The sequence below is a fragment of the Rhopalosiphum maidis genome, chromosome 2 (genome assembly GCF_003676215.2).
Source record: "Rhopalosiphum maidis isolate BTI-1 chromosome 2, ASM367621v3, whole genome shotgun sequence".
In the NCBI taxonomy this organism is placed as follows: domain Eukaryota; kingdom Metazoa; phylum Arthropoda; class Insecta; order Hemiptera; family Aphididae; genus Rhopalosiphum; species Rhopalosiphum maidis.
In genome coordinates, this window is record NC_040878.1 from 83,441,590 (window position 1) to 83,467,091 (window position 25,502).

Consider the following 25,502-nt stretch of genomic DNA (forward strand, 5'->3'; position numbering starts at 1 on the left):
ATATATAATATACATTATATTATATACGTAATAGCTACAATGTTTATGTATAATAATAACACAATATTATAATTTTTAAATTATTATTATTAATCATTTTTAATAAATAATTTGTAACTTAACGAAACCGTTAATTATTGCAGAATCAATTGCTATTGAGGTAGATGGATTAATATTTGTTGAAGAAAAAACAATGTTTTTTAAAAAAAAAGGTACATGTTACAGATGATTCACATAAAAATGATGATTGTAATTATTTCTATTGTGTATAATATAAATACCCCAAATATGATATAATAACTGTTCGGAATTTTTTTTTTATTGACAAATAAAGATAAAATGTTTATTTATGTTATATAAGGTATTATAAAAAGCTTTGATATATTCTTATTAAACGTTATTCGGTAAGTAAAATCTATGTTTTGTTTGTGTATGGACGTGTGTGTGTGTGTAAGAAATCAACATAACAGTGAATAATTATCTGATGATACACCAAAATAACTACTTAGGTAATATACAATTTAGCTATAGCAGGTAAACCATAACCAATCCGGTAAAAAATATTTTTGTGGTCGAAAACCAGTAATTTTTGTTAACAAGTTATAGAAAGAGGGGGAGGGAATGAAAACATTGACGAAAAGTATTGCGCTTATATATATATATATTAATATATTTTTATGGTTTATGGTAATTTATAAAATCATATCGATACAATAATAATATTTAACACTTTGTCTGACGTTGTGGTTTATATATATATATATATATATATATACTCGTATATTGCATAATAATAATAATAATGATAATAATAATAATAATAATTATTATTATTATTATATTATAATTATTAATATTGTTTAAAAATTAATAATTGGTACTGTGTAGCACAATAAAATAAAATCGTTGTTTTATATATAATATTAAGTTCTATATTTTTTCTTTTTAAGTATTCACCCTGATAAAAAATTGATACTAGGTAAAGAGGTTAAGATTGTTGTAATAATAATAATAATGATAATAATAATGGTAATCATGTAATATAATAATAATAATATTTGTGTCTGCTGTATAGATGATGAAAAACAGAACAGATATTAAATATTATACTGTCGATGAAAACGGATGTCAATTGTCTAATGCCCAGTTACTCTGTAAATTAAAATCTATTGTAATAAATTGTTGTATATATATATATATAATATGTAAAAAAATAAAGAAAACCCATAAGTGAAACAAAAATTAATCTGGAAAAAAAAACTATATAAGTTTTGTGAGACTACAGATTCGTTGAAAACTGCTGTTAAACACCGTCTCTAAACATTATTGAGCAACAAGTTCAACTATTTTTTGAAAATTTCTAGTTATTTTGTACTGAATTTCGATTCTTATTTACTATTTCACACGTAAATCTCGCGGGCTTTGTTCAGGCCAAACGAAAAAAATGCCACTAAAATTCAATATATAAATCGTGTGTGCGCTATGTCCTTATACATCATATACGAATACATACTTACATTATACACATATATAATATTTATGCATGTATATAATACTGTAATAATAAATCTTAACCATATCTACAAAACATAAGAATATTTGATCGCATTATATAATGCTAATAATCATAATCATTATACAGACGAAAGTCAAAACTATATATTACATTATTCGAAAATCGTTTTAGATACGCTTAACATTTAGAAAAAAAAAATATCTTCGTAAATTGGCACAATATCTACCCTTTTACACTGAACTTGTACTAAGTTTATGTAATCATAAATTGTTATTAATAACTATATAATGACGGTAATACAAGGTTAAAAAAAAAAAATAATAATAATAAAATAAAACATAGATCAATAAAATAAACTTTAAATAATGAAAAAAAAAACTTTGTGCTTTAAAATGCCGTGAAAGTTACCATTGAACTAACAAGTGTCTCCGTAACAAATAGATAATGGACAAACACAGTATTTTCATTTTTTTCTTTTCTGTTTTCAATTTTCTTTCAAATAACTTAATAATATAATATATTTACAGGGGTATTTAATTGTACAAAATAAATAACATGTTAATGGTATCGGAATGTACATTGATAAAATAAAAATAATATTTGCATATCATATTATATAATGTAATAATAATATATATATATAAAATAAAAAAAAAAAAAAGTAATAAAAGAAAAACTGATCACATATGGCAGCGGTTATTGTGTGAAATGTACTATTATTTTGAGTTTGTATTTAATATAGTATAATAATAATAATAATAATAATAATTATTTCAACGGATTAACAATGCAAATATATAATTGATAATATAATATTTAAACAGAATGAGTGTTTTATTATTATTGTTTTTTTTTTTTTTTTACAACTAAATAATGAAATATAATACCCAATGTTTCTGCAGTCAGTCTGTATATATTATATATTATTTGTTAGAGCCTATTATATATATATTATATGTAGTGTGTAACAACGAATATCATCAACTGTAAAAAAAAAAAAAGGAAAAACGAACGAAAACTATTACGTAGTAATAACAGTAGAAAATGTGTGTGTAAATATATAGAGTAATAATAATGCGAATTAAGTAATACATATATATATATATATACGTATATGTCAGGTTCCTAAATAGTAAGTTAAGGCCCTTCGTTATTATAATATATAATATATAATATATATATATATATATATCGTTTATGTTAATAATATATAACCGATCACGTGTATAATGATAATATAATAATAAAATATTTCAAAAGAGACACCTATACGGTTTTTTGTGTACATCGAATAATAAAATGATAGTCAGTTGTTGTTGGTTGTTCAAGTATATTTATTTTTGTTATTATTATTATTTTTTTGTTGATAGTTTTGCCTCAAAGAAGTATTTTATACCCACCCAACACTAATAATAAAATAAAAAAAAAAAACATATCCAAAAAAACGAAGACTAGTATACCATCGATATTTGTATAAATAATAATAAACAAACATTCATCAAACTATGTGTGTCGTTGGTGTTTGTATACACAGTGAGGGAAATCGTTTATGTATTATATTTTGTTTTACTGTCGGACTATGCGCATGTTTCTTCTTCTTCCTCACACACGAGAAAGAAATAACTCATTACGAGAGCACATGAAAATAATGATAATAATAATAATAATAATAATAATATTTGTTGATTTTATAATGATATGTCCTTATAAGTATAATTATATAGATTCATTAAATTTAAAATAATAATAATAAAAAAAAAAAAAATTATGTAGATCAATCATGTCAGTCAAATTGCAAGTACGCAAAAAGTAAATATATAAGATAACGTTTTTTTGTTTTTTTTTTTTTTTTTTCGTTTTACCAAGAATTATTATACCAATACAATTAATTTATAATACAATAAATATGCCATATTTTCGACGGGAAAATAGTTGTGGGAAAAAACCATGTTTTCCTCCACGGGTCAGAAAAATTATATACTTACATAAAAAAAAAAAAAAAAAAAATAGTTTTTAAATAAAACCGAAAAGTTCAAACCACCCACACGCTCAACGTGGCTACCGCAGTTATTATGTAAATAACACAAATAACTGTACCACTAAATTATTCTACTACTGCTCCTAGTGCTACCTACTGCGATGATGATACTACTATTCAGATGACACACAAGACTCTGGTGTACCGGAACCGAGCGGTGGACGAACGCCACGTGTTTACGTCGTGTGCGCTTCCGGTCGTTTCCGGTGCGACGGCGGCAGCACCGACACAACAAAAACAGCAACAACAACAACAACAACGACAACAACAAAGGTGTTTTGATAATAATGATAATGATATAGTTTTATATAATATTTATGTATGTATATATATATATATATTATAAACGCTAGGCTATTGTAATATTATATATATATATATATATATATATACTTAATAATATTATATAAAATATTGTATACTGTACGCCCGTCACGTAACATACGCATATTGTAGTACTGCACCGGCTGCATAACACGACGACGACGACGACCACCACCACAACGTAATATAAACGGTCGACCGGCTTAAATAATATTAATATCATGTTATTAGCCTATACCGTGTTTGCGGTAGGCGGCGGCGGTGTTGGTGGCGGTGACGGAGACGGAGCAGACGATGACGACGGCGATGACGGCGACGACGACGACGGCGACGACGACGACCGGTAACCGTTGCAGACGACCAGCGGTGGTGACCGTGACCGCGGTTTCGGGAGTGGAGACTCGGACGACGAAGACGATGACAGCGGCGGCGGCGGCGTTGCGACAGCGGCGGCGGACGAGGTTGCCGCCGCGAAGGTTTTCATCAGACGTTTTAGCGCCACCGCCGAGCCTCTGTGCTGTAGGCTCTTGTGCGTGGTCAAGCTGTTTTTGGTCCGGTACCGCCGCCGGCAGAACTCGCACACGTACAGCGTGTCGACCGCTCGTGTTTGTCCTGGAAGTGTCTCTTCAGCGAGTAGTAGCAGCTGAACGTCCGTCGGCAGTGCGGACAGTCTTGTGGCTCGTTGATGCCGCCGTTGGCTGGCGGTGGTAGTATCTGATACCCTGTCAGAGGAGAACAAAAACAAAAAAAAAAAAATTCCTAAAATATTATCCCATATAATAACATTTATACTAATATATTAAAGCGTATAATGTGTACACCGACATCGTCGTCGGCCGGGGGTGATCTATTTTTTGTTGTTATTATTATACCGTCTTCGGCGTGCAGTCGAAGGAGACGCGCCCAATTTGTTGTTTTCATTATTTTTTATTTTTTGTTTTTGATTAATATCTAAAATGGAAATTAAAAATTAAAATTTTTGTTTTCGCGTTAATTAAAAAAAAATAAAAACCTCGAAACGGAGATACCCTATTTATAGAACTAATTTATGTAAATATTTTTAAAGTTGAATTATTAAATTCCATCATTGAGTATTCAAATAGTTATGCAAGTCTTAAAGTTTAGGCGGGAGGCGGTAGCGAGGAGTATTATTATAGTATTATAAAATTATATAAATATACTCGTAATTAGTGAACGGGCGGTGTGAGAGGACATACGCGGCGTGTCATCCTGTATATCAATGACGGTTTTGAGGGAGAACGATGGGGGACAAACGCAATCCGTGACCCATCTCCGCCACCCCTTCCGGACTTGATTAATTCCTTTTGATATGTAAATACTAAATTGTATATATTAAAAATAATAATTTATGGCGATTATTTTATAAACAGTAAATATTATAAAAGTTTTAGAACAAAGCGTACGCATGGACAGTCTTCGGTAAGAGGATAAAAACAATTTTTTACATATTTTATCGTATCCTTAAATTCATCCACTATAATTTATGGTCTAAACCGCTATTACGCTGTAAATTATCTACACATGCAAATCATTTATGCCGAGTTGAAAGTATTTTAAAGGTCCTAATTGCTTAGGAATTTCGAGTAGATTGCCGATCGATTGTTGCGTGGGTTTATTGTTGACTAATAGATTACCAGTTACAATGTTTCACAATTTATTACACGCAACACCTAGATCACGAATCAAACTAAAATAACGTGCATTAAGTATGTATTGTGCGTACAAATTTGTTGAAAAAGATTTTAAGAAATTTTGAGAATTTATATCATTATAAGCATACACACAGCATTTGACAACTGTTCAATTTTTTTGAAATGTACCTAATGGACAAAAAATCCATTGAGTGGTTCATCTTTAATTCATTTAATGTCGTTAGCTGTACTCGTACCAGGCTGTAACGTTTGACTCGCCATACTGTAGTATGCTAAACTGATTAGAAATTATAAAACTATAAAGGTACAAATGGTCGAATTAATTTAATTTCTTTGAAACGCAACTATTATTACAATTTTAGCGCTTAATGAAACGTTTTCAGATCGACATTTAATCGTCGCATTTAACCGTTTATTGTTCAGTTAATTTAATTAGTATAATATTTTAACGCATACGAATTTAACGGATGTATTAAATTAATAATATTTTTTTCTATAGATCGAGAACTGTTAAATGTGTGACTCCTGAATGAATACAATGTCGATCGAACAATTATTCTTACACAATAAAGTTAACAATTAGTTTTCTACTGCACATTTTTTAGTAGTGAAGGCTGATGTACAATATCACATAATTATGGCGTTGTTTGTTTTAGGGATAAGTATAAATTGTACATGTTTTGTTGTCATAATAATACATCATTATTATTAATTGAAAATTATAATTTATGAACTACAATTTAACAATTACATATAAACTAGTGTTAGTAGATTAAAAATAAAATAAAATAAATTCTAAAAGTGTTGTCAAAACGCATAAAATATATTAAACAGTTTTTTATGAAATAATGGGTGTAAGTAAAATTACGTACTTATTCTCGAAAAACTGTGTCTGAAATTATTAGAATCGTGATTATATTTATTATTTTCTCCAAAATTGGATATAAATTTAACGTTTGACCGGTTTTATTGGGATTTGTAGGAGGGGGGGGGACATACGATGGAAAAAATGCAAACCATTAAAAATCAGCCACCACGTATTGTGGATGGATTATTATATATTCTATCCCGGTTCTGGCCGAATGACCGTTATAAAAAGTCAATATATTATTTTATTATATATACCTACCAAGGTGCCGACAAGGAAAATGGTAAACAAAGATATTAAGTTAAAGCTTTGTATCTACACAATTTGACAATTTAACGTCTATACACGTTACACGTTTATATTATGTATTCCGTGCATTATACTCTGGGAAATTGGTTCTGTCGATTTGTGTTAAAACGCGAAACTTTACGGAATAATGAAAACAAATAAACATTTTACTATAGGTATTATTAATATATACTTTATTGGCAGTCGACAGAACAGAATTCGGTCTTTTTACCGGCTCTGTCAATCGTATGTAACGCAGACGAAACGATTTGTTTATTGCCCGCGACATGCATGCGATCGTATATTATGTTTGTACTCGCGATAAAAAAAAAACTGAACGGCCGATCGTAATCGCGCGTTTCGCTCGGAATTGACCGTTGTCGCACGCACCATTCAGCTCTATACATGCATACACATGTATTGTATCGAAAGTGAGTACTCGAAATTATGAACGTTTATATGGAATAATACCATAAAGGATAATATAATGTAAGGATATAACTTTTACATACATGTTTTTCTTTTATAGCTGTGCACATTGTAGGCAACATTTTAAATCTGATCGGTATGATATTACAATTATATGACATTGGATTTTTGGGCATTTTCAGTTATACGAGTACCTGCTATATAAATGCGTTTATTTTTTATATTTTTTTATAATTTTTTATGTAAGACTCCTGTAGGACGATTTTCTTAAAATTAAGATTTTAAAGGACATTTTTAAAATTATATTTTTATGATTATTAAATTGATTGGTTTATTTTTTAGGCTCATTCGCGTTTGAAAACGACCAGGAAGTTTAAAAAAAAAAATTGAGTAATGATCACGGTTGTATTTGGTAAGGTTTCCGTGTTATATTTGTAATGTAGAGTATAGAGTATAAACTTATTTATAAAAATATCCACCACTACCCCCCGTATAGGAATTGACGTTTGTGATGTCGATTTCAGGTGGCGGCGCACGATGCACTGGACACTCAACGTGGATTATTTACTTACCTTTGAATATCGAATACTAGAACTTGACGTCGGAGTGGGTGGATGGTGGCGGGGGCGCATGATGCGGTGGTGGCGGCAACAGCATCGTGGGCCGCGTCTTGTGGTATGTGTAGATATGCGTCATCAATGAGTTGCGCGAGCAGTACACCCGTTCGCATATGGCGCACCGGTACTCCTCCTGTCTGGACGCGTGCTTGTCGGCCACGTGCCTCTTCAGACTCGCTTTCGAGCACAACACTTTGCCGCAGGCAAGGCATGGGAACACTTTTTTCAGTCCTGCGCACACAAGGAAAAATATATTAATAAAAAAAAATGAAAATCCACGTTCCTGCGTATCGTACCACAAAAATAATTATCATAAGTAAGCGGAAATCTATCTGTCAAACAATTTCATTTTTGCTATAAAATATAATAAAATAGCAATACGATGACCGTATCACTGGCCTATCACTGCGTCACATCTATATTATACCTATACCTAAACCGTACACCGACTGTAAGTCTGTGCGTAGTTTTGAATTTTTTTTTTTTGTCAATTTAAATAGAGCCGATGATTATACGTCGAGTTTATCGTCAATTACAACAGACAATAGTACACATCAGTGGTGTATAAAGAGGGGGCTCCCTAGGCTTGGGCCCATAGTGAAATTTCGAATTCAATCAAAATATTTTATAACATGTTTTGCTTAATTTACTATAATGTATAATGTAATAACAAATATGTATTTATAAATTAAAATTCCTCTATTTGTATTATTCATATCATAATTAAAGCCACCAGGCCACCTAAAAAATGTTCCAGTTGTATATTCTAGTGGTAAATTGGTCCGTAATGAAAATAATTCCTATATAAGCCACTGGTACACATATTTCCAAAAACATGCCTCAGTAACAGTGGCATAAATTTATGTATAGGAAAAGGTGTTTGGAGGTGTTATAAAAAGCAGATTCTCGCGATCTCGAGTGGTTTTAAATTTTGAAATTTAGGGGTAGCACGAAAACGATTAAACGTAGATTGTTCGATAAATGTACAATATCCAACATTTTGTCTCTAATTGACACTTATAGATTCGATCTCAATTAGTAGTTTATCCAGATTCAAAATTTCAGCTTAAAAAAATGTTCATTGAATGAAAAGGTATGAAATGCGCGTATTCATATTATTATTTACGATTACTTAAATGTTTTGTTGATACTTATTGTATATTATTTAATTGGAAATTGCTATAATATGGTCAAACTGTACTGTTTATGTTGACTATTATATACCAACATTAATATATCTATTTCATGAATTAAAACTTGCAAACTATTTCATTTTCAGTAAAGACTTTTATACGGCTATACACTAAAACTAAATCTCGTTTTACCATCTTGGATATGTAAATAATATGTAGATTGTATGTATATATATTCGGTATATGAACTAAATAGTTTGACATTTATAATTTCATGGACATTTTACCAACCTAAAGTATAGGAGACGAGCTTCAATTATTTAGTATTAATTTTATTTAGAGTTCTTAATAATATGTTTTTATTTTTTCTTAATGTTTCTTAGTATAGAAATCTGTTATTTTCACTAACGTTTTTGCTTCATTACGAGTAACAACAAAATGTGTTACAACTGGCGCTCGTTTAGTTAGGTCTAAACCACACAAATATAAACACGTTTACGCATAGATCGTCATAAAATATAATATACATATATATGGTACGTGCACACAATGCTGCACATTTATAAAATTTCAACAAAAAGACGAAAACTTTATAGTTTTTGAGTGAACCACTGTGCACGTCTGTACCTATTTGTTTCTCTGTTTTTTAATTTCGGCAAGGCGTCGCACGAAAAAATCGTCGAATGTTAATACAGCAGTGTTAATATAGCAGTGCATATTTGTGGTTCAACGATTTGATGTTTTTTTTTTATTTTTTTTTTTATTCTGTAGTTGTTGTTTACTCGAAGTTAGCATCACAACGAATTAGCTTTTTTAATTTCGCTAAACGTTTCGGTGAAACGGACGGAATACAGTGCGAAAACTACTGTTTATTTAGTCAACAACAGACCGACTTCGTCGATTCGATTTTTACAACAGTTATTTCTACGTCAAATGCCGTTGGCGTCGTTGTGTAAGTGTACGTTAAAAACTGAGCGAAAATATGCGATTAAAAAGTATGATTAGCCATTAGAAGGTTATAGGTGCACACACTAATTATAAAAAAAACATACAGGTATACCTATCCATACAATTTTCTAGTTTAACAATTACTGGTAGTCGAAACGATAGTTTAGCAATCCGACGACCTAACTCGAAACCGGTTAAAACTCGTATTCGAAAAAAAAAATATAAAAACCAAAAATAATAATAATTGCTTACTATTATTGTTTTTTTTTTTTTTTTACGTACAGAAACGTATTGGTAAATACTGCGTTTTCCGACACACGAGCACGCAGAACACATGAAATCACAAATTAATGTACTATTATTAAAACATCGTACGGTTTATTATTTTTACGTGTACAGTACGTGTACCAATGACATTGCACGTCTTATATCGTTATGCATAACAGTGGCTACTACAGGAAAAAGGAGTAAAAAAAGTACATTAATACAATCAAATTTAACGTAAAGCGACGTATGGACTGGTTGAAGTAAAAATAGGACGACATATGCATAAATTTGAAGAGTGGATTTTTAAGTTCTAAGTTTTCATATAATATATTTATTGGATTTATGCAGCTCAGCGGGAGTTAATAGCAAAGTTTTGGAAAAAAAAATGTATTTTGCATATTTTGTGGCTTAAAGAATATTTATTGCTTTTTTTCATGTCTTACTATAAATTATCGTATAAAAAATTCATAGTCGTTCACTTCTCGAGTGGAGATTTATTTTATAATATAAAAATATATTATAAAAATCATTTAGGTATAATACCTTGTTTAGATGATTTTAAATTAGTCCCTCATATTGGTCAGTGGTCAATGGTCACTCTGGTCCTCTAGGACTAACACACTATACTGTCTAAACTTATCGACCAAATAGATTGTTTTTTTACAACAATAACATTTACCTATACGATTGAATCGGTTTTGAAAACAACGTTGTTTACCAATTTTCGTCATCCACCGTAACATGTACACATACGCAATGTATTGTGTGGTAAAAGGTATATTCTTCGATTTCGGCGATGCATACGCCGCAACAGGTAGCAATCGACGATCGCGAAACCTTTAAGTACGTATATATAAATTTACATAGTGGGCACGGAGTGGCATGATGTTTAGACGCAGTCACTGAACGATGATGCTGTGGTCAAGCACCGCCCATCGTTACTATTTCTCGGACGGGTGATCATTCGGGTTTTTTAGCGACGAAACCATGTCCCACATATACGTGTTCCAAAAACCTACTGCTCCATACACCATACCCCCAATTAATGTAACAAAGATCCCACAGCCAATGGCCATAGTTTCTGAGACTTAATTAAACAAAATATTTAGCCGAAACCAAAATCGGCGTACGTATACGTTATACGTAGGTACTATGGCAATTTAGTGATATAGTAATTGTACGCATCGGTGATCGGTGCCGCGTTATAATTCCTTATTAATAATTCAAAACGTTTTCGTGCGCCAAATATATCTAATATGCATTCGTTTTGGAGCAGGTCGGGGGGGGGGGTGAGGAAGACACCAATTACAATATTATTACCGTCACCATTACAGTAATGATGTTCAAACAGTATAATATACACTTATATAAAACATTATGTGTATAAAAATCTAGTATTTTTTCTTTCTAGTTATTCGATTTGAATAAATCAAATGTGGTTTGCGAATATGGTATAATATAATATCGTCCGCAGTATGGGATTTTGAAAATCGGTCAGGGTTCTCACACCATTGCATACAGAATTAGGTCGAGGATGAAATAAGTCGATAATCACCCAGGAAATAATAGCGAATATAACGTGATACACGATAAATACAACTTTATCAGCGCGCAGAGATTAAGAATAATATGATATCATTGTATCGTCGTTGTAGACAAAAACCACATCAATATTATAGACGAGTTGCTATGACGAAAGGCCTCGCAACGCTCACATAAATCATTACGAAAGACACAAGACGGAGTGATGATAATTCCGACGGGGATATTATTCGTCGTGGTCGCATATTTATTTGTAGTGTGCTAATAATTGTAAAGTCGGCAATCCCAGTTAACCACGAAGAGCGAATATCGTTTAAGTGCAGCTTTTTTTTTTTTTTCGTTCAAATGTAACATAAAAGGACAATATTATGTAATAAACGTCGTGTTAAGAAGGACGCTACTATAAAAAGAAATACACCAAAATATTCGCATTACGTCCCGAACTAGAGAGTGATTATACGCGACGTTCCGGTTGATTAGCGCAATGTTCACGAGTGCAGAACAAGCCGACTTCAGACGTGTGCAGTTCGCTGCAGAATATGATGTAATAGCTTGTGTATCCGCCCGCGTATACTCTGCACTATACTATGCGTATACCTACACAACATAGTTTTACATTTTTACCCGCCCGGAGACGGAGAAATTCAATCGAAACAGATATCTCAAACGCGGATGACGCGGTTTTTTCTTTTTTTTTATTCATTACACACTCGAGAATCGACTTTCGATGGCAGACTCACCCCGTCCCCCCACCTCGGGGGAAAATTAAATTATATTATAACAGTGTACATGCGTCTTTCGTATGTACGATGTGTTTACGTTTGCGTTATATGTACCCATATATGTGTGTGTGTGTGTGTGTGTGTATACCCCGCGCGTTTGCCGATATAATAATATAGTCGACGCGCTTATTATATATATATATATATGTATGTATAATGTATATGTATAATGTTAAAAAGAAAACAGCGAACGGCTTTGTTTACCATCGTTCGGCGATGTTGCGGGGGGTTGAGGGGCGGCGGTCGCGCGAGAGTGGCGGGGGAAGCGTTGGCGGCTGACAACAAAGCCATCGCCAACTCTACTTCCCGTAATGTACGTTAGATACCTGTGTTTATTTTTAGTTAGGCACCCCATCGCACAAACCATATATAAACAAACATCGCATAGCAGTGTAATCCAAATTTAATAGGGTATTTTTTTTTCTTTTACCGAACCTATAAGATAAACACAATATTATACTATTAAATATATATATATATATATATGTCATATAAGCTCGCGAGCTTTTAATAATGTCCGTGTATACGAGTAAAACAACCGCGGACGAAAACAAAAAACAATAATAATAACAACAATAATAATAATAATAACAACAACAACAACATAGGACTTCCGGTGAGTTTTTATATTTTTCATTACTTCGGTGTACGTTAACCACATCATTACTATAGGATAAAATAACAATAAATCATCGTGTCACAGTCGCGAGTCGACAGAAAGTAAATCTATAGGTTTAGGTACAGTCGATATTTGGTTCATTTTTTTTTCTCGTCAATATCAGTCTCTCACTCGTGTCGCAGTGCCTAGAGATACCTCATATATATACCAAATCCCCGCTATAATTCATCCGTTCGACTCAACTCGTCCGATACAATAATATAATATATCGTTTACATATTCGACGGAACGGAAAATCAATATAGATCGTCGTCGTCCACTGCCGGTACGTTAGCACATGATAAATTCGTAGCGCGAATAGTATGTATTTTGTAGCTTTACTAGGTGCTCGATAACTTTGGAAACTCTTAATTACTGTACATGCATATTTTGATACACACACGAAATAATAACGAATCACACTACTGCGCACATTTATAATTTAAAATATTTAATAGCCTCATTAATCATACAATATAATACTATCATTTATCAGTCCCAGTTAGTCTAACGACCGTTTCTGGACTTATTGAACACTCCGTGTGTTATGGTGTAAGGCGATCGGAAGGTGCCGGCCTACCTATAAACAGTAGAAGCGCGTCGTGTTAAGCAAATCGTGAGTAACCGTTCAGTCCAGTCGTTACGAACTGTCAAAGGCCCAGTACAAGGCTACAACATTACGTGAATATTGAATAAATAATAGGAGGTGCCTATTATATAAACCGAAAAGACATAACGACCCATTTACCGCCACCGGGAAAGCTAAGCAGGTGGGTGACACAACATTGTTACCTATACAGAAAATGCCGATATTATAACAGATTTTTTTCTTTTAATTATCATCATTGTTTAATTTACAGTAAATGATACACATTCGTATTTATATATCGTATTATATTATACATTCTAAAATAAACGATAATATAATATAATAATGCGTGCGCGTATAATACTATATTATATATATATATATATATATTAAAATACGATCGTATTATTTTTATTTTTCATTCGTTTCACTAAACCTTGTACGAACACAGTCTAACGTCGTTAAGAAAAAAAAATATATACTCAATGTATCTACACAATATTATATAATATTATACACCTATATGCATACAACACTAATCCTATATGGCGAACCGTTTAATAAAATAATAATATTAATATAATAATAATAATAATAATAATACCTAAACAAACACGAGGAAAAAAAACAGACAAATAATGATTCCGATATAATTCGTCGATGGGTATCTTTTTATGATAAAATTTGTTCACAGTCACGTCGGAAAACGAAAAAAAAAAAATTGAATACAAAAGACGAAACCTACAAAACTTACAATATTAAAATCGAACCGATTTCTACTGTTAATATATATAAACGTTATATTATAATAATAACACATAAAATATTCTTATTGCACTTTACAGTCGTCGGCTACACGGGGCGTCATATATCGTGATATATCGTTATAATTATCGTTCATTCTCGTTCACGTCGCTTGTAAATACTGTCGTCGTCCCTCTGTCCGGCCGTTGTCGGCGTCGTCGTTCTCCTCCTCTTCCGCCGTCTCGTCGTTCGGACGACGTAAACGACGTCGGAGCCCATTCAGGCGCTCCGCTGCAACTTGTGTCAGTTGTTGTTGTTGTTGTTGTTGTTGTTGTTTATGTTGTTGTTGTACCACATGGTCAGCGGCGGTAAGTTTTTCACGGACGAGGCGGCGGCATCGGCGGCGGCGGTATTAGTGCATCCGGACGCGCCACCGTTACCATCGGGCGACGCGGACGACGACGTGACCGCCGCCGCGGAAGTAGTAGTCGTCGTCGTCGGGGCGGTCGTGGCCACCGTCGAAGCCGCCGCCGCCGCCGCCGCCCCCGCGTTACCGCCCCCGCTCGCCGATTTGTACGCTTTTGGCTTCCGGTGGTAAATGCTCTTGTGGTTGTTGAGACTGTTGAGCGTGCGGAACACTTTGTTGCACACGTTGCAGACGGCCGAGTGCAGAGGCTGGTTGTGCTGCTGTTCGATGTGCCGCTTCAACGTCAACCTGGTGCTCAGGCGCTTGCCGCATACGAAACAGGACAGCGTCTCCGCGCCCCCGCCGCTGACTCCTCCGCCACCAGCCTCTGACCAGTCTGCAGCACAATAATAACAGCCGGTCACTCCTTTTGTATTTTTTTTCTCCATTTATATATTATATTATATTATGTATTTACTATATAAACCATATAGGTAGCTAGGTAAGTACTGTATACATATATATATATATATACATATATATGTATACCGGGTGGGATTCTTTTACCGGAGGAACACTCATTATTTCAAAAATTTTATTAGGTTTTTTTAAATGATTTCAGGTCGTTTAGTTGGTACGTGACAACACAACAATATTTTTTTAAAAAAATTATAATTTTTATCGATAACATTTTTTTAAAGCTTTTACTTTTTCAAACGATAACGCGTATACGTTATTTGTTTCGTAATTCGACGCAAAACATTATTTGAAGCGTTTCAAAATAATATATTTATGCAAACAAATTACGAACGAATAGTTAATTAGCTATAAGAATTTAAAAATTAGATGAGCGAAACGGTGTACAACATTTTGCAGACTACTCTTGTACTACTCGTCTTCGCTCATCTAACCTTTAAATACTTATCATAAAATACTCGTCCAAAATTCAATTTTTATAATTCCACTCCAAAATGCTTTCGTAATACGAGAAAAAAATGTATGTCATCATATTGAAAAAATGAATAGACTTAAAAAAACATTAAAATATATTGTTTTTTTTCTCCAAAAATCTCATTTTGTAACTACTTAAAAATTGTGTAAATGAATGTAAAAAATGTTAATAGTTTTTAAAACAATGAGTGTTCTTCGCTAAAGATCCCAAGTATATTTATTTATTACATATCGCGTCTATTTTTAAGGTATGTATATATATATATATATATGTGTGTGTATACATGTTACATAAATACATGCATTTATGTATTATAAATATTATTATTAAGAGATAAATAATGATAATTATAAAATGATTTGTAATAGTATTATAATATCACAGATTATATTATTATATATTATTTAATATTTAGGTATATAGATAAGCGTAAAAAAAAATTTATTTTGTAAGAATACCAAGTATTTTGTCATTGTCGTATGAAGTGTACATATAATTTTCTTTCGTTATTCGCTTCGTTTTATTGTTCCGAAAAAGAGAGATAAACAGATTGATAGAGTGGTAAAGGTGGAGAGAGAAAAGAAAGGAAGAGTGAGAGATAGAAAGGGGAGATAGTGAGCGTGAGTAAGGGATAAAGATAGGGTTGTTTTCTCTTTAACGTATACATTAATATACTTTGGATAAAAAAAAAACAACAACAAATATAAGTTTAAGTTTTTAACAGATCACAGTAGTAAATATAGTATTATAATTATTATTATTACATCATCTGCTGATATAAAAAATATATATACAAATATATGACAACGGATCAGAGGCTAATCTATATATCTGATACATTAAAAAAATTAAATTAAGACACTCGACCGATTATTATTGCTGTTTTATATATGTATCGATCTAAAACAGTATATATAGCCATATATAGGTAACAATATTATTTTATATATATATATATCGCGCACGCATGTCTTTTTCTTAAATAAAACAATTAAAATGTAAATAACAAATCTCGTTTAAAGACATGTGAGAATCAAGTGAATACGCATAGTGTACATAATATTATTAAACAGACGTCCTCGTTGTTAACGTTTTATCTGAAATATCTTCGTAGTAGTACGTAAGTACGAGAAATTAACTGAACGCACTAAAAGTGAATAATTTATTGTACCCGAGAAGATTCGCCGAACGTTAAGGGGATTCGATACGGTGATTTTCTGTTTTTGTCTAACGCACACGTGACATAGGATTTTAGACGGATCCTTTACTAATCATACCAATTGATCCAACGAAGTGATAAGAATTTTAAAAACAGATTTGAATTTGCCGTTGAGTCTACTTGAAATTTACTTTCCCAGATTTTTGACTTTTTGATTTTAACTTCTCCGAAAATTGAAATACGGCAATTTTTAATTACTCTTTTTTAACATAATTTTTTTAGAAATTTTGAGGAAAATATCAAAGCTGTGAGAAAATCGATTTCAAATAGACTTGACGACAAATTCAAATCTATTTTCAGAATTCTTATCGCTTCGTTGGATCAATTGGTATGATTGGCAAAGGATCCGTCTAAAATCCTATGTCGCGTGTGCATTAGACAAAAACAGAAAATCACGGTATCGAATCCCCTTAATCACACAACGATAAGTTATGTAGACATGTGGCGGGATTAAGGTGATTTTTATTTTTTTTGTAAATTTCCGTTGATATTTCAAGAGTCGTTAGGTCAACGATCTTTTTTTTAATATGCGCGTGTGCCCCGCCAACAACAGTTGTTAGGAAGTGTGTGTAGTTGGCCAGCAACATATGAGTTCGAAATAGACAAAAATAAATACCGGAATTGCCACTATATAGTTTGGCTAACAAGTCTACCATGTATAGTACATAATATATATATAAATATACTGGTACATTAAGCCGAGCTCACCTTTCCACTTTTTTTTTTAATTTCGATCAAAGTGTAAAAATGAATATTATACTTAGACTCGCAAACAGGTTTCCAATTTTCACATGGCACAACACACGATGACGTTTTAAAAATTAAACTTAACTTCACGGCACGAGCATTATTTTGAATGTAGCTATACTTGAATAATGTCGCCGCCATCGTCGTCGATCATTATGTATAAAAAGAAATTTTAGAAACTATAATTAAAACATTTTAACGAGCAAAGCACCCATATACGTGTGTTTGTTGCAAATTTCAAAAGAAGAACAATTGTTCACTTATTAAAAACGAATTAATTTCATTAATTTCGCCATTATAAAATTAAAAAATGATGTACAAAATGATCGATGATAATATTTATAAGGCACTATGTATACGTATTGAAATATGATTGTCAAACTTATGCGATGTAGTAATTATTATTGTCACAATGATATTCGCATGTGGGGCACAGGAAAATTACGCTCTAAGTTAAAAGTTTTTCTCGAGTTGACATTATATAAAATAGTTACATCGATTCGTCATAAAACTACTATAGAAGTGGATTTGAGAAACATTTTCGTGATGAACGAATTCATGTATTAAGTAGAAATAATGCTGATTTATATTAAAACATCCGTTAACAATCTTTTTTACGTCCATTCGCTTAAGCCCGTCGTGTTTCGACGAATAATTGTGCCAGGCAGTACCATATACCTATATAGGTATACAGTGCAGTAGCCTCGCAGTACTTTAAAGTTGATAAATGTACTGGCATTTAGTATCCAAAGTATTATGTAAATATTATAAATTTAATAGATATTTATTGGACGATTAGTTTTAATGAGATGTCAATACAAAACGATATCTCGTTAACCCACGATAAATATTTTTATCAATTCCTCCCAAGTTATATTAAAAGTATACAACCGTGTATATTATAGCACATTTATAATATTATTATACATACGATTGGGATACGATTAGGATGAAGACGGTGGAGAGGGTCGTATAATATACTATATAAAATCCGGTGATAATACAGGAATAAGTACTATCCGTTCGGTTTGTCTAGAAAAGTTACAAATGCCGATGGGATCGAACTTATATAATTTGTATACATACATATATATATATATATATATATAAAAGCGAGTATATATATACGACAATATAGAGTATGTGATATGTACAATGTCACGTTTTAAAACATCTTCGCCGTTTCTTATTCTGATGTGTGCGCTTATAGCATGATTAAAGATAAATTTATCATTAATCATGGATTATAGTGATCATAATAAAAATAAAAGTAATAATTGAAGTCCCTTAAAATCGATTCATCGTTCTAATACTCGGTTCGAACAACAATTTGACAATACGTTACAGCCGTTTCGCCCAAAAAGACACCGTCTTCTTTTTCAATAGTATTTATATTACATCATTATTATAGTAACGCACATAATATACCTAAGTTTTTTTCTGTATCGCAGACTTGAAGTAATTAACGAGAATCAGACGGAGTATTTTAAAATAAGATAAATTATATGTTATAGCGGAGTAGTGTGCCTTTTTTCGTTACGTATAATTGAAAGTATATAATTTCACGGGTGTGAGAGAGTGATGAAAAGCAGACAAGCGTTGTACTGAAAATAAAAATATGCACTCAACACAAACTTATCATATCTCGATAATCGTAGCCTACCTATAGTACGCGTATACATGCGTAAATTGTATTCGTATAATAAAATACAATCGAGACAAGAACTTTTAAAAGGCCATTTATAAGTCGACGGATGTAGTGCATAAAATTATTAATAAAACGAGCCAATACAGTAAGTACAATAGAGCGAATCGATAGTAAATGTATATTGTATATACATTAAACATAAATATATATGTATTATTATTCTTACCTTGAGAACTGGAGCCTCCTAGAGCCTCCATCACGTTGGTATGATTGTGATTGTTGAGACCTGTGATAAACAGAAACGAAACCGGTACGTTAATATCACGCTAAACAGATTTAAAACAAAAATAATCGCGCAATTATTAAGGACAACGGCAATTAATGTAAATATGATGCATTTTTATTTTGAATTTAGCTGCCTACCTATTAATTACACAATATTTTAAAATATACAACACGATATCACCGTCTCTTTAAGCGATCGTCTCGGGTCCGAAGAGAAGGAACTTTGATTTTGCGTGGGGGAATAGGTATATTATGTATTTTTTCATGGCAGCGCATGTCATCCGTATCAATTTAACAAGGAGATAGAATGCCCTCAATAAACTGGTGAGCGGGGGCGTCATCGATATTTTTAAGAATATAATATAATAATATAGGTATACATAGTCTGATGTCTGGGACTACTAATTATTACTCAATCATTGTTGCCGACCGATCAAATGTACCGTAGTTTAGTGAAATATTCAAGATTTTCAAAAAGATGAATTCGATCCGTTTCGCTAGTATATCGCACATTATTATGTGACTACTTGAACGATCGACATTGAACCGATACGTAGAAACACACTCCGATTTCTTCCTTGAATCTTGAATACATGTAGTGCACCAGGATATCGTTAAAACGATGATGGTTATACAATGGTACATTTCGGCGTGTAGCGCATGATTTTTGGGACGAAAGGAGCTGATGACGTACGATAATAATTTTATAATATTATGCATGCATACAGTGTAAGAAGATACGCCATCGATCGATTGTATGAAATATCAAATGACTGCGTAGTAACGATTGTCGACCATACTGCGTGACGTACGAATAATAATAATAATAATTATTATTATTATTTTACTGTACCGATGTTCGCGATATACCTATTTATTCCTCTCACATTATTGTGTACCTATATATTATTATAACGACTTTTAGGTGACTTATCCGGCTGCGTCTTATACTCGATACGATAGAAGGTGCATTAAGCATAATACACGAGAGTTGGTCTCAGCGACGACATGTTATATTATTATGATAGTATGATATTATTCGCAAGTGTTATGTATATACATAATAAATATAGGTGCGCTCGCGGGTATAAACGTATAGCATAGGTATATAGTGTATAACCATACCCATACCCACAATTCGCATACGCGTAATCCGACTATATTAGTATTATACGAATCCGGTTCTTAAAAATAAAAATAAAATAAAAACGTATTTATGGCCCAATCGTAGGTTATAGACACTTAACCTACCTATACACACACACACACACACTCACTCACTCACACACACACACACACACACACACACACACACACACACACACACATATATATATATTACTGACTTCAGCCGTCCGCACCACATACGATTGACCACGCCGTGGCCCACACGAATGTATGGAAATATAGGTGTAACTCGTCTAATACGCACACGCGCGTCACTAGAAAAGTTAAATAGGATAAATTTTATATTCGGTGGCGGCGGTTACCACCTCCTACTAATGCACCTATAATATTAATATATTATATTATTTACTACACTGCTGTACTGTAAGTACACGTCGTCTCATTGTAGACGGGCAAATTTTCACCTACGGAATTTCAGGAAACCGGTCTCGGCGGCAGCTCGTGTGTTCAGTGGGGTATAAAAATAGCATACGGACGTCTAGCGTCACGACATTTTGCACGAAAATTAACAACGGTCTAATAATAGAGAGATAGAGGGAGATAGAAATGTCTGGCGTGCCAATAATGATAAAAACAAACGGTACCGAAGCTCGTTATTTGTGAGGGGGGGGGGCATTTCTGAACTATATTTTTTTTTAGAACGCTTTCATTGGCCCGCAAAATTATCTCAAATGAGCGATATGTTTTTTTATCGAATATATCGAGTCACAGTATTTTACTTTTCAAATATATTTTTGCTGAGGACCAACTACCGTTGATATTAAGCGTTAACAATGACCGGCTGCCAAGAGAAAATTAAAAACTGTGATATACCCTATTTGATATTATAAAGAAAAAACGATCATTTCTATGTGACAAATCCCTGAAAAATTCCCGCCGTGGAAAAGTCGATAAAAAAAAAACACAAAGTCTATAAATCGTGTTTCTGCAGGTCGTTTAAATTCATACGGTCGACCGATAATTATTTGAAAACGGTTGACAAACATGTACGTCTTGAGCACCGGCGATGACTAAAAAAACCGAAATGGCGCGCCCGAGTCACGGGGTACGCGTTAGGATGTACGCGTATTAACAATCGCATATGAACCGTACTTACCAGCTAATGAGTCGGCGGCCATGGCGGCGGCCATGCTGAAGTTGAACGAGGCGCCAGCGGCCGCGAAAAACTTGCTGTCCAGGTACGAGTGGTGGCTCTGGTATGACGTGTCGTCTGGTTCGGACATGCCGATGGCCGGGTTGACGCCCGTGAAGTCGGGCGCCGAGTCGTTGCTGTCGTCCGCGTACGCGCTGTTACTGTTGACGGCGGTCGCGGTCGCGGTGTCCATCGGCTCGGTTTTGACTTCGGCGGGCGACCGACGGGATATCATCAGGTTCTGTGCCGTGTCCTGCAGGTGTTGCAGGGCGTTAGCCGCCGGCTGTTGCTGCTGGTGTTGTTGGTGCGTCCGCGAATAGTCCATCGGAGGTTCGTCGTGGTGCTGATTGTGTTGGTGCAGATGGTGGTTGTGCGATTGGTGTCCGTTGCTGTGGCCGTTGCTTCCGACGACGGGCCCACCGCCGCCGTCCGAACGTTCGCCCGCGTCGTCGTCGTCGTTGCAGTTGGGCCGACTTCCCGCCGAGCTGGGACTGTGTTGAGATGTCCTCTCGGACAGGTCCATGCCTCCACCGCCACCCGAAGACGGGTTCGACGAAGTCTTGTTGCGTTTCAACGGTATCGGAGAGTTTTCCTGCGAATAAAATTAATACAAAATTATTTTTTACCTATTTATATTTCATTATTATATTGTCTAACACAACGAAATAGGCTGAGTCTGAAGAATTAAAAGAATTATATGTATTTAATAAACAAAACAATAAAAACGTAGAGCTTAACTTAGGTTAATATGAAAGACAAAAATATTTCCATTAAGCTGTAAAGGGATGTTATCGTTATCAAGAAGCATTATACGGTGGATAGGATTATTGTTACGTGCGTAATTGGCGGTATATGGAGAGAAACTGCTACTTAGGAGGGGGGGGACATAGTATCGTAAAAATGGTGAGGGTGGTCCTCGAAATTTGCTTGAGAAAGTAAGAATGGTACATAAAAAGAACTATCGATCGAGAATTTCAACAGTTTTAAGTTTGTGGACGCTAATTCTATCTTTTAGCGTGCAATTAACGTCAAGTAACATTAAAAATTAGAATAGTCATATTGAGAGTTCTATCTAACTCTGCATGAATCAATAAATTTTGTATTGAACGCGTTTCAAAATAGGTATAATATTATATCTACTATATTATTGCTACCACTCATTCCTTGTTGATACGTGCGTGCGGTCGACACGGTAATTTTCTCCATAGGTACCATATATTATTATTCGCGCAACGTATTAATATTATAAATATTATGACAACTACACTGCAATTTATTTGTAGACTATATACTTACGCCTAATGGGCGTTTTAAATGAATATAAAAGTACTTTATTATAATAAACGCGTTATACCGCAGTGAAGGCTTCACAATTTTATTAAATATTTTTTTTTTTTACAATGTTAGTTTTTTTTTTCCGAGAATAAATAACGGATATTTAAAATTTCACATAACATTATTACTACTTTTTTGTATACAGTATACTCATATACTTTCGCCAATTTTAAAGCGTGCGCCCATGATTCACACTGCCACGCTGTTACTATTTTAATGTAATTCGGGACTGTTTTGATCAGTAAGTAATACTATAATATTTAAAATGTACACCTAATATTAAAATAATCGTCGCAAATAGGTTTTTTATCGGTAGTTCGGTTTATATACGTACGTGGGTCAGTAGCAAAACTACTCGTCTTGTTTAAGAGAAGGGGAAGGTAGATTTATAAAAATATTTATATTATACAGCCATCAGTAATGTATTATAACACATATATGCGTATTTATGAGGGATTTGTATTATGTGACATTCTATTGACGGGAAACATGTAGTATAGTTTATCAATAATTTTAATATTATAACCATTTTATTGTACCTATCATAAACAATTATAGAATTATATTATCTAATCATAGATTAGGACTACGTAAAAAAGAAACACGGTATTATTTTTTCACACAATTATGTACGAATAATAATATAAGCTCTATTTTGTGTTTGGCTTTTGCGCCCGGCTTATGCGCAATAAAGTTAAAAAAGATATTTAGATATAATACGCGTTTGTTTTTATTTACTCTGGCGCCATTTCCGCGTCCGGAAAACTCCGGTAATTTACTTAACCCACAATGCTGAAACAACACCTCGCGCGCAATGTTCGTAACAAATTTGTACAGTCCGTCAATATTGAAACACTAAATGAAACAAGTCACCTATATACGTATATTTAGTAAATGGTATTAATATATATTAAAATAACGAATTAAAAGCCGTTCATAAACGAAAGTTGAAAGCCGGCCAGTCTCGCGTCTTGAACGGCATAATAGAAATAATGTTTGTGTGTACAGTAGAATCCGCTTAATTGGGACACATTGGTTATGACCTATTTGTCTCCATTATCCGGTTATCCCGATTAACCCTGTATAGCAAACTTTGGGACATTGTCTAACAAATATTTTATTACCGCCTGCCGAATTGATCATTAGCGGTTTAGTAAATAATAAATTAAATAAATAGACACGACAACTACGACGTAATAAATGAAAAATAGGTACAGCGTATATCTCGTTTTTCGTTTTATCCGGTTATTGGTACTTGGTAGTACCTTTAGATAGTACCCACCTAAACAACGGAAAACGATGAAAGAAAATAATAATTATGAGAAGTTTGTTTTTGTTTACTAAGATTTCCTCTAAAGAGTCGCAACATAACAAAAGAAAACGGCGGGTACTGTAAACTGTTTACACGAACGCTACAGACTTTTGAACGTTTCGCTGGCCGGAAAATATTCTCTCTCGATATTTTTTTTTCCCTTTTACACGTTTATTTTTTACCATATTCTCCTCCGTCGTCGCGCACCACCGCTTTTGTTAACCGTTTCGTTCGGTTTACACGAAGATAGTTTCTTTTCATACATCAACACGTGTGCATTTATGATTTTTTTGCGGAACGCCGCCGCGACCGCCACAACGACCCGTAACGTGTTTTATTCACGATGCTTATTTTTATTGCTCGATTTTTTTTCGCGATTTTATTTGTCTTTTAATGGTCGTACCGTTGTTGTCGTACGCAAACGGGCAAACGATTACAAATACAATCACGTCGCGGCACTTTTCGCTTACGCTGGTCGAAAGTCATTTAAAAACATTATAAAAATCGTATAACACGAATATTTATTATGATAATATTCCGCCCTCGCGTATTATTTATGCGTATTCAGGAAGCTCAGCCTGCGCTCCAGCAGATCGCGCGGGGTTGGCTTTAACGCATCGTACGCTGTATTGAAGCAATGTTTAAATTCGAATACAAATATCATTGGGCGGTCGATAATACGCGATTTAATGACTTCTCACACTCTTTCCGCACCACAGCTCTTTTTTCACCATGGCCCTCGTCGTTACATATTAAAACACAGTCGTGTTCCAACGACGACCCTTTGAAACCGTTAACCAACTGCGGCGAAATCACTTTCTTATACGCGTTAATATAACTGCCTATATATAATTTAAACACG

At 33.5% G+C, this 25,502-nt stretch overlaps 1 protein-coding gene and 1 pseudogene across 5 annotated transcripts in view; both read right to left on the minus strand.

The window, feature by feature from the left end:
- Positions 1-2,408: 2,408 nt before the first annotated feature.
- On the minus strand, positions 2,409-5,812 carry LOC113552621 (annotated as a pseudogene).
- Positions 4,469-25,502, minus strand: part of LOC113554816 (broad-complex core protein isoforms 1/2/3/4/5-like) — a 77,644-nt gene continuing 56,610 nt past the window's right edge. For 2 of the 5 annotated variants that reach the window (XM_026958865.1, XM_026958863.1), the window contains exons 5-7: positions 21,958-22,585; positions 19,615-19,674; positions 14,087-15,219 (exon numbers count right to left, since the gene is read on the minus strand). In XM_026958865.1, the coding sequence (XP_026814666.1) occupies positions 14,720-15,219; positions 19,615-19,674; positions 21,958-22,585 (1,188 nt within the window). In that variant the 3' untranslated portion in view covers positions 14,087-14,719. Of the gene's footprint in view, positions 4,601-7,708; positions 7,985-14,085; positions 15,220-19,614; positions 19,675-21,957; positions 22,586-25,502 lie in introns of those variants that run through there. The other 3 variants (XM_026958866.1, XM_026958862.1, XM_026958864.1) reach the window with 3 other exon arrangements.